The 11520-nt window shown below is 39.8% G+C and overlaps 1 protein-coding gene across 1 annotated transcript in view; it reads right to left on the bottom strand.

Annotated features, from left to right (window-relative positions):
• Positions 1-5046, bottom strand: part of LOC122789403 (lactosylceramide alpha-2,3-sialyltransferase-like) — a 246997-nt gene extending 241951 nt beyond the window's left edge. Inside the window, exon 1 of the mRNA XM_044056828.1 lies at positions 4812-5046. Coding sequence (XP_043912763.1) covers positions 4812-4814 — 3 coding nt within the window. The 5' untranslated portion in view covers positions 4815-5046. The remainder of the gene's footprint in view (positions 1-4811) is intronic.
• Positions 5047-11520: the final 6474 nt, after the last annotated feature.

The following is an 11520-nucleotide window of genomic DNA, read 5'->3' as shown; positions in this document are numbered from 1 at the left end:
ATATGAAGATGTTGTTAGAGGAGATCATTTTAAAGGGGGTATAGGGTCTATGGCTTTTGTGGGATGGAATAACATTCATTCTGTTTTTTTAGGGTTGAGTATTAGCTGTGAGTCAGCTAACCATGAATCGATGGCGGTAAAGGATTCTTGGGTAATCTTTTGCAGTAGTTGGAGAAAGTGGGAAAAGCAGATTAGGTGGAGTCATTGCCGTATTGGACCAGATTGGCGTGGAAGGTGGCTTTGTGGAGGCCATTGGTAAATAAGTTGAAGAAGAGAGGACCAAGGATGGATCCCTGTGGGACACCTATGGTTACTGGGAGAAGAGAGGATAAGGAATTTTGGCATTTTGCAGCTTACTGAAGGTTGGATAGATAGTCTTTGCACCATGATATTGTGGTGTTGCTTAGGTTGAGTTTAGGGAGAACAGTTAGGAGTTTGGGATGTGAGACCGTACCGAAAGCTGTGGAGAGATCCAGAAAGACAGCAGATACAAGGTTGCTGTTGTTCCACTGGTGATTTACAGTGTTGGTAAAGCTAATAAGAGCTGTAGTGGTACTGTGATTGGGGCAAAATCCATGTTGTGTGTTAGCCAGGAGATTGTTGTTTATAAGATGGTTTAGAACCTGGGAGTGTATACATTTCTCTAAGATTTTTGACAGGGGGGGATTCAGAGATTGACCTATTAATTAATAGAAAGATGGGGTATAAGATAGCTTTGGCTGCAATTTTGAGGTATTCTGCTGGTAGTTGATCAACTGCCAAGGTTGTGGCCTTTAGTTTTGTCAAGTATTTGTAAATTGTATAGGTGGGGACATGTAGGGAAAAGCAATTTTTGTCTGTTGTTGGGTCATTGAGATTTAGGTATGATGTAGGTGAACTGGTATTAGTGAAGTTTTGAATGGAATTGGTGAAGTATTGGTTAAACTGGGTGGCAATATTAGTGATAGTGGTATCAATATTTGGGGGTGGTGTACTGATTTTTCCTGGCTGCAGTATTTTATTGATGGCTGCCCAGAATTTTTGTGGGCCAGTTTTGTGTTTAGATTGGATTTCAGAGTAGTGACTTTTTATGTCAGATCTAACTTGTTTTTTGTCTATATTTCTTAGCTCAGAGTATTTCTACCTATTTATGTTTGTTTTATTTTGATGCTAGGTGTCCCATGCTTTATCTCTTTGTTTTAGGAGTTGTCGGGTACTTTTGGTGAGCCAAGGGACATCATTAGACTTTATTCTTTATGTTCTGGGTGGGGCTAGGTTCTTAAGAATACCAAGAAATGTAGTGTTAAAATAATCTACTGCTTCATCTCGGGAGAGGTTTGAGAGAAGACCCCAGTTGTAGTAATTTAGTGCAGATGTGAAATCTTGGCCTTTGAAATATCTGTTGGAGGTTGGTTGTTTTAGTTGTTTTAATTTGGTGCCTTGGTAGGAAGGTAGGAAGGTGGTCACTAAGGATGTCTGGTAGGGAGCCTGAGTAGTGAGATAGGGATGGATAATTTGTAAGGATCCAGTTTGGCATGGACTCTTTTTTTGGATGATTTATCTGTCCTGGTGGATTTCTAGATTAACTGCGTAAAGCCATGGAGGTTTATGTGATTAGTAGGGAGGGGTGAGTTGGTGGATGACCAGTATATGTTGAAGTCATCCAGTATTATTTTTTCTTGGGGGAGGGTATATGATGCTCAGTGGGGGATAGATTCAACTGTAGTAATGTTATTATTGGGGGGAATATATGTACCAATGATGTTAAGCAGCTTTCTGAATTGAGTTGAAGTTTGGCAAATAAAGTGTCTGCATTACTGAAGCTGGGGAGGGGGGGGCAATCATCTATGAATTGAATAGTAAGGTTGTTTTTGAAAACTAGGGCAGTAACCCCAACCTTCTTAGATGTATGGTCTTTCTGGAGTATGTTATAGCCTGGAGGGAGTATTTCAGTATCTTTAATTTGTGGTTTGAGCCAGGTCTCTGTGAGAAGAACTATATCAGGGGAGTATAGTGACAGGGTAGCATGTAGTTCTGCTGTTTTGTTACATATACTTCTTATGTTAATATTATGAATTAGAAGGTATGTTTGTTTTCTATGTTTATTATATTTATAGGTAGTAGGGTGTTGGTATTGGGATTGTTTTTGGGACCAGGTTTTAGGTGTATGTCACCACAGGGTATGAGTTGTGATGTTATTCAAATGATAGCCAAAAGATATTTAGATAAAAAATTGTTATATTATAGGGAGATGTAGACTTTGGTTTGGTACTTAGGAACTTTGAATGTGGCCTTATCTATGTTAGTAGAATTATAAATTGACTGTGCGATGATTAGTAAGGATGATTTACATTTAGGTGGGGTTGGATAAGTGAGGGATTGACTAAGTGATATGGGTTGATGTTTTGATGGTAAGAATATTATGTGCAGCAATTAAGATTATGACAAGCAAACTATGCAGGGCATTTTGTGTTTTATAGAGGAGAGGGTTATCATGTAAGAGAGGTAATTGTGAAGGAGAGCAGATGTGTTATAGTGTTTCCCTGGCTGAGGTATTGATAAGTAGTTTTGATGTAGTTGAGATCTATGGAGGTTGTGGGCATTGATTGGCTGAAGTATTAGTGTGTGATAACAGCGATGGATATAACAGAGGGGTAGAGGCCTGATTGGGTGGTTGAGCCAAGGGCATTGCTTAATAAGTATAAAGGCAGGATAAGGGGAGTGGGTGGGAATGAGGGTAGGGTAGGGGAGCAGAGTGAGCCTGAGTATAGCTAGGGCAAATGGAGCGGGTAGAGCTGAGTCGGCTCATGGCAGCAAGAAGAAACAATCGTCTATTCTGCACTAATCAGGTTGGTTGGAGTACACCATAGCACAATTTAGTCTTTGCAACCACTAACAGTTAGTGCTGCAATAACTGCTTATGCCTGATTTTAGGAAGGGGAAGACTAGTACAACAGTTGCATTCTGTTCTGTTCTGTTCTGTGTTTATGCTAGTACAGTAACAAACAGTTGTGGGATAAGGTAGACACTTATTGATAACTTAACTGTAATAAGCAAGTAGACAGGGAAAAGAAAGCTATAGTAAGAATGAAAATTACAAGGTTAAACTCTTGTACAGGAGGAAAGTGCAAAGGTAAAGGAAAAGAGGTAGGTACTGCTGCTGACCTAGGTGATGTGCTTTACAAAACAGGGTATTTCTCACAGTAAGAGATATTAGTGGGAGGATGGGTAGGCAAGTATTCCCTTATATTGAATACAAAGTATAGCAAGGGCCCTACAAGTTGTTTGTGAGTCTTCCTCTTATTTTAATTCACTGTATTCCCAATTGTTAGTGACAGGAGGACCATGGTTGAGGTTTCTGGGTGGTCAATATTCAGTTTGTAGGCTCAGCAAGACTTAATGCAGTAGGGACAATAGCTCTTGCTAAAAACTACAACACTGTTATACTGTCCAAGACAATCCAACTAGGCTGAGTTAATTTACAGTGGAAGCCTATAACAGCAGCTCCAAAGAGTGGCAAACTAATTGTTATTTTCATTCAAAATATAACTGAATGATGACGGTATGTATGACTGTTGCCACTTGGCATTTGACTCTGATAAAGCACCTACAACCACCATTATTTCATTTATGTGAAGCATATTATCTGTGTGATTATGAGATTATGGTGATCTTGTGAAACCAGTGTAATTTTACTGTCTTTTATGCTGTTTTTATTTATCACCTGAATTGCAATAGAATGTTCTCTAGGTAAAGGACTTTACCAGCAACTAGGCACTTACGTAACTTGCATGCAGGATTTGTTTACTTTTACAACAATTATGTTTCTCCAATATCATGGAACAAACAAGATCTGGTTTTGCATAACGGAGGGAGGGAGTGTGTTAGACTACGTGTATGTGTCTGTGTGTATGTGAGCAAATAAGAGTGTGATAAATGGAAATGTCCAGGTGATTCTCAATATGATCAGATTACTTTAAATATTGCCACAAGTCTGAGGTGGAAAAACAATACCTATCCAAAAGAATGCACAAATGTATATAAGGGCAGCCAGTAAGTAAATGTATATGAAAAGTATTGGCTAACTATATTAAAAATTGCATATATAAGAAATGGAGGGCTTAATTATCCGTAACACCTTCACTGTTTAATCAAAGTAGACACATAAGGTAAAACCCACACATTATGTAATCATCTTTTAATCACCTTTAGTTAACACATTGTCTCTTCCTAGTGTTTAAATGCATTAATGGCACATGTAAGACTATAAAAGAACTATAAACTGTAAGCGTACTTGACAATCTTTATATGGGCAAGATCTTTTCCTAATGCTGTATGTTTATATAGATGTCTAGTCAGAACTCTGAAAATGAAGAAACAAATAAAGTGATGCCGTTGTGAAGGACTGCAGCGTTTTCACTGGTTGCAGTGTGTGTGTGTGTGTGTGTGTGTGTGTGTGTGTGTGTGTGTGTGTTTATGTTTCTCCTTTATTTCACTGTGTTTTTATGCCTCAGGCTTTATTTTGTATATTCTAAGACAGCACTGCAGGCAAGTGGTTGTTGCAAAGTAGAAATTAGGTGTTACATTTCCAACTTACCCCATGATTTCAAAGTCCTAACAAAATGTTTTATACATCTGAAACATACTTACATTATTAGGACATTAAATCACTAAGACAAATTTCTAATAATGCATATATTAAACATGCAGCAGTGTTTACAGAAAAAATACAGGCTATATGTACAAAAATACAGAAAACTGCTGAGAATTATCAGAATTAAATACCCTTGGTAGGTTACTTTAAGTTTCCATACCTGGAGTACTGAACTTACCATCTGGACAAAGAACCCTATGTTGTTCAGGCCGATCTAAAAATATCACAGGCGAGGTATTTCCTTATTGTGCCTTCATAATTCTTATAGACTTTTAAAGTAAGATGTTGAAATTCCTTGGTCATGCCTGTTAGGTAGGTTACGAAAGAAAAGCAGAGAGGATATACAAATATCCCTGAGAGCAGTTTGCCTGTGCAGAGAAGCTTGGAGTATACAGCCTAACTTCTATTCCTTACTTCTTACACTAGATGAGAGCTTTGCTCAAGTTACGTTATGGTTATTAGAATGTAAGCCTGATCATGTTACAGAGTGACACCTTTGTTAATTATTAGCTCACCTGCCCTTGCAGACTGATTTACAAAAGATACAGTGTTCTAAATGTCATCTGCTTCATCAAGCATAACAATGAATATGATTGTTACTCACTCTGTAGCTAAAATGTTGAACTACCTTAGGAATTTAGCAGCAGAATAAAATTAGTCAAGATATTTAACTGTAGAATAGTTAGTTTAGTTGTGATGATGTTTTAGCTTACTGAGTATTGCAAAGAAAGTATGCTGCAATCTAAACAGCATCTGTTTTGACCCTATGTTGAACAAGAAATGATTAATTTCACAATTATTAAATGGTAAGTAACAAATGCCAGACAGAAATGTACAAAAGTGGGGTATAATTAAGCATCTATGTACTGCTACAAAATATACATTTCTACATGGAAGTAATTAAATTAATATTTAATTCAGAATACCTCTGGCAGAACATCACATGTGCTGGTGTATATGGAAAATTGGCAATACAGCAGAATTTCAAATGGAATGGAGTCTGGCAGTTGGCTTAGAGAATTAAGGAGCTGTTAATCTGTTTCCTGTCACCCAGTGGTGCAAGGTTTGATGCCCTCAGTCTCATTTGCCTACCTGTATTGCTCTGAGTCATACCTGTCAGCTCAAGAAATGTTGACAAAGACATAAATGGTGGTGGTGGGGGGCAGAGGCCCAAAAATAAGGACAGATTTTAAATATTGCTCCTATAAACTTAGAAAGTTGTTAGAATAACAGGTTTTGAATTATTATGTATTTTCTGAAGGATATGAAGTCTGAAACTGAAATGTCTGCTATTATGTAGCATTATTTACTGACTTAAATTCTCAATGATTTGCCAAAAAAACCCACAGATTTTATTGAGAAACAGACCAAAAATAAGAGGCAAAAATCTGGACATTCTGAGAAAGTCTGAATAGTTGAGAGGTATGCTCTAAGTCATTTAACTAGACACTGCTCCTGTGCTGAGTTTGAAAATAGTCCATGGAAATCAGTGCTTTACCCTGGAAAGTAAATACAATAAAACTGTATGTTGTTTACTGGCTGATATTCTACTTCTGGAAGCCAGCAGTTCATGATTACTATTAGGTTCATAGGTTCATAGGAGATTACAAACTAACGGCTTAAGGACCCTTATAAGCCTAGCCATTATAACCCGATTTTCCCCAATATATGACCCCTAGGTGCAAGAGGATGGCATGGATTATTGCCTGTGCATTGAGTATCTTACAGATTGCACCTGTCCATAAGGGACATAGGCGCTTCCCCAGGTGTGAATTTGTGTTCCCCATCCATTGATCCAAACTGCATTTGAAGACGCCAGGGAAGGTCTCTGCTTAATGTGAATAGGAAGACTGTTCATAAAAGTGTCAATGTCTGAGACACATATTTGTCTCTCCAGCATCATTTGTTTGAGTTGCTGACTACATTTAGATTCCTAGATCAGGTGATTCTCATGCTGTTTAACTTGTGGATGTGTAACAGCTCCATCAAGGCTGGATTTGTGAGTGCCTTGTAGGTCAAGCATAGATCACCCCTTAATAGTTGGTAGGAGACAGAGTAAAGGGATAGGACTTTTAGTCCATCCGTATAGTTCATGTTGTTTACACCCTGTATTTTCTTTGTGAGCAGCCTCTGAAGTCGCTCTAGCTGCTGTAAGTGCCTAGTCAAGTACATGCCAAATGGTGTACTGTGCTCAATTCTTGGTCTAATGAGGGCTAAGTACAGTGGGACTATAATTTCTTTGGATCTGGATGTCATAACTTTACTTATAAGTTGTGCCACAAAAAAGGACTTCTCACCACTGTGGACACATGGCTGTCAACATTCAGGCTACTATCTATCTGTGTATCTAGATGTCTCACCTCTGAATCTACTCTTAGGGGTGTGCTATTGATGCTGTAATTTGCAGGGGTATTTGACTTCTGAAAGGGTACAATAATGCATTTTTTTGCATTTAGTTTTAGGCCATGGTTCTGGCACCAATCGTTTGTTTGATGTACATCCTCCTGAAGGATATCCACAACATTGGCGAATTTAGTGATTTCCCCCAGCTTGCACTGTCAGCAGACTTTGTCATACAGAGGCCTTCCACATTTGCCTTGACTTCAGAGAAGTATATTCCAAATAGGAGTGGTCCCAGAAGTAAGCCCTGTGGAACACCACTACTAACTAGCTTCTTGCTGGATCTGGTTTCACCCACTTTAACCATGTATCCTGTCCATGAGCCAATTGGCTATTCATCTGGTGACATAAGGATTTATGCCCAATTTTATGAGTTTATTTATAATACTTGAGTGGAGAATCATGTGAAATGTCTTGGCCAGGTTAAGGCTGGTGGTATGTACTGTTTTGCCCTCATCCATGGCCTTAGTGTCTTTCTCAGGAAATCCACCAGATTCAGTAGGGATGATCTTCCCTTGACAAAGCTGAATTGAGTTGGGTCCAGTGTTTTGAGGTCTCCTATGTCATTATTTATCAGGTTCATGATTATTCTTTCCTTGACCTTACATATAAGACTAGTCAAACTTATGGGTCTGTAACTTCCCGGGTCAGTAGTTCAGCCCCCTTTATGCAGAGGGATGACTGTTGCTGTCCTCCACTCTATTGGGACAAAGATGGCCAGAGGCTGTAGCTAAACAGAGATCAGGCGGTGCAGTGGTGCAGTGGTTAACATTGTTGCCTCACAACAAGAGGTTCTCTGGTTCGATTCTCGGCAGAGGTGCCTTCTGTGCAGAGTCTGCATATCCTCTCTGGCATTTCCAAGAGTTTCCTCTAGGTACTCCGTTTTCCTCCCACATTCCAAAGATATGCATTTGGTGTGTTTCTTCCCAGGCTTCTGCTGAAAAGAGGCTCTGTCCTAGTCAGACTTTCCTGGTCAAGAAATGTTAAATAAATAAAAATCTTAATGGGCCTGATATGTCCTGATTTAAACTGTCTAAGAGGCAACCTGGTAAGTTGTCAGGCTGTACTGAAGCCATGTTTTTAGCTTTAAAAAGCACATTGACAACCTGTTCTTTGTTGATAATTGGTGGTGAAGTGGTGGAGGGTATTTTTTGGGGGGAGAACTAGGGGCGATGTGGAGGTGAAATCTGAGCTAAATTTGTTGGCCAGCAGATTTGCTATGTCTTCTGGCTAAGTATAAGTGATGCCGTCTGGATCTAATTCCACACATTGTTGGGTGTTGCCCTTAAGACTGAGAACATAACTGAAAAATGCTCTATGCTTATCCTTAACTTTAGAGGCTATTTTTACCTTAGAGTTTTCTTTCAGAGACTTGACTAGTTCTCTGATTCACTTGCTTAGACTAATGAGGAACTTATTTCTCTGTTGTGCACATTCTCTCTTACTTCTAAACAAGATTTTCTTTCTTTTGTTGTACAACCTATTAATAATAGGGGTCTACTAGGGTGGCTTGATTTTGCAGTTTGACCTGAGTTTATTTCCTTTGGGTACTGCCAATTTATGCAGTTGTTTACATGGTCATACAGGGCTTTTTGTATATGCCTCTGCATAGATTTCTATGTTTTCTGGATTTGTGGGAGCTCGGAAACTAGAGAAGTTCTTAAATATTTGGGGGTTAGGTGGGAGGGATAGTTTTAACTTTATTTCAAGGGAAGCTGCTTTATGATCTGATCTTACTAGTGAGGACCTAACACTAGGGTGGGTGCAGCACTCTCTCATATTTGTGAGTACCAGATCTAGGGTATTTGTTCTCCTAGTGGGACTGCAGACTAGCTGCTCCAGGGCATTTGAATTTACAAAGTCAAGAAATCTTGGGGCCTGCCTGTTAGTGCTCATGTTTGCCTTTCAATTAATGGAGAGGTAGTTAAAATCACCCATGAGTATGGTGTTGGGCTGGATGGTGAATGATTCTAGTAACTTCAGATATGATGTATGGGTTTCCTTGTTCATAGTGGAGGACCTATAGCCATACCTTTCAACCTGGAAACATCAAAAATCTGGACAAAGGCCAAAGAAAAGTAGGTACAACTGGCCAAAAATCGTGATGCTGATTAACATAAATTTCGCATACATGCCCATATAACCCCACCCACTCCAATGGAATTGTGGGATACCAACATGAAGATAGAATTCACTAAATAATAATAAATAATGGAAGACATTTGAATTTCAGACTTCATCATCATCAGCCCCTTTTTCCCATTTTTTTTCTACATGGGGTCGGGGTATCGTGTTAACTGTCACTGACTCAGGTCTATATCATATGAGGGAGTGGCACAAATTGCAAACACTCATAATATCGAACGTACCGGACCTCGAACTTCCTATTGTGGGGAGCTGTGCCCCCCCTGCTAAATATATATTTCAACTCCGAGATCGCACTACAGTGAGGAAAGGGCAAATATCCCATTCTTCACTGTACCATGATCTCAGAAAAAACACTTCTAGGTCCAGTACGTTCAATATTATGAGCACAATTTGTGCGATTCGTTCATATGATATAGACCCGCCAAATCTCTCAATTCAGTGCCACACTCCTGCCTTCTTCAACACTCATGCCTGACTGTCACAGATTTTCTTTCACACACTACATCCACCTCTTTGTTGGACATCCTTGCTTCCGCTTACCTTCTTCCTGTCTGTCCCAAATCTTCCTCACCAGATTGTCTTCTGCTTTTCTACACATGTGTAAACCACTGTAATCTGTTCTCTTTGATCTTTTCTGCAATTGGAGCTACTTTGGCTTCTGCTCTTATGTCCTCATTTCTTCATTTGTCCCACAGTGTGCATCCTACCACCTTTCTCAGGCACGTCATTTCCATCACCTCTAGCTTTTTCAACTTTTCTGCCTTTACTGCCCAAGTTTCTGTAACATACAGTAGTACTGGTCACACCACTGTCTTGCACACCTTACTTTTCAGCTTCTTTGGCATTCTTCTGTCATAGACTACACCTGATACTCTATGCCAGTTGGCTGCAGCCCCTCTGATTCTAGCTTTGACCTCTTCATTCAGACTACCCTTCTCCTCAAACACCCCACCCAGATACTTGAAGCTGTTTACCTGTTCCACTATCTTCCCTTCTATCTCTATTCTCAGTTTGCTGCCATTACCACCGTATTATCTGTGCTTAGTTTCATCCCATGTGCCTTCAGATTTTCATTCCATTCTTCTATCCTTTGCTGAAGTTCTAGCTCAGAGTCTGCCTGCACTGCCACATCATCTGCATACAGCAGCTTTGTTGATCTGTCCCCTCCATCCTGTTTGCTAATGTAGTCCATCACCAGTATGAACAGTAGTGGGCTTAGAGCTGAACCCTGATGTACACCCACTCCCACTGGGAACCCCCCTGTGAGGCCGAACACTGTTCGCACTTGAGTCACTGGGTTCTTGTACATAGCCTGCACTAATTCTACCAATGTGTCCGGGACTTCAAACCACCGCGGTACTGCCCAGATTAGCTTTCTTGGGACCTTGTCATATGCTTTCTCCAAGTCTAGGAATGCCCAGTTGGACTCTCTCCTCACCTCTAGCTTCTTCTCAAGTATCTGTATCAATGCAAACATTAGTCAATTGTGCTGCATCCTGATCTGAATCCAAACTGCTCATCTCCCATCTTACATTCTACTACTCTGCATATCCATTTATCAATCACCCTCTCCAGAACTTTCATGCAGTATGGTAGGAGTTTGATCCCTCTGTATTGCCAACAGTTTTGGATGCCCCCTTTGTTCTTGTATGCTGGCACGAGTATGCTTATTCCCCAGTCATCTGGGATACTCCTTTCTCTCCACACTGCTATTAGTACCCTTAGGAGCCATTTCTCCCCTATCTCACCCAGCATCTTTATCATATTTGCTGTGACCTCATCTGAGCCTGCTGCTTTCCCTGACTTCATCTTCCTTAGTGCTGTTCTTACTTCTTCTAAGGTGGGCTCCTCTTCTTCTGTCATTATAGGTGTTTCTGGGGCAGTACAGCTTCTGTGGGGGTTTCTTCATTTAGAAGCTGCTGGAAATACTCCTTCCATCTGCCTTTGATGTCCTGTGGACAGGTGAGCAGGTTGTTGCTGGCATCCTTTATGAAGAGTGTCTGACTATCTTCATCTTTTTATCTTTGTCTTGCAACCTGATATAGTGTGTTTTCTTTCATAGTTTAAGGTTTTATATCTTTTTTATTTTAATGCTGTACATAAACATAAATCAGTTAAGCATTTTTTTCTCATTCTTTCTTACATTCCTTTCAATCTCTTAGAGCAAGAAATGTGGGCAAAGCCAAAAACACTGATGGGACAAAGGCCCAAAAAACAGGGACATATTTTAAATATAGCTCCTGTAAACTCAGTTTCTAGAATAACAGGTTTTGCATTATTATGTGTTTTCTGAGGCATATAAAGAATTTCAGACTGACTTCCTAGCTAAAAAGTTCATA

This window comes from Protopterus annectens, chromosome 14.part0 (assembly GCF_019279795.1).
Source record: "Protopterus annectens isolate FY-2018-M chromosome 14.part0, PAN1.0, whole genome shotgun sequence".
Lineage (NCBI taxonomy): Eukaryota > Metazoa > Chordata > Ceratodontiformes > Protopteridae > Protopterus > Protopterus annectens.
The sequence above is the reverse complement of the archived record's forward strand: the minus strand, read 5'-3'. Positions and strand labels throughout refer to the sequence as shown.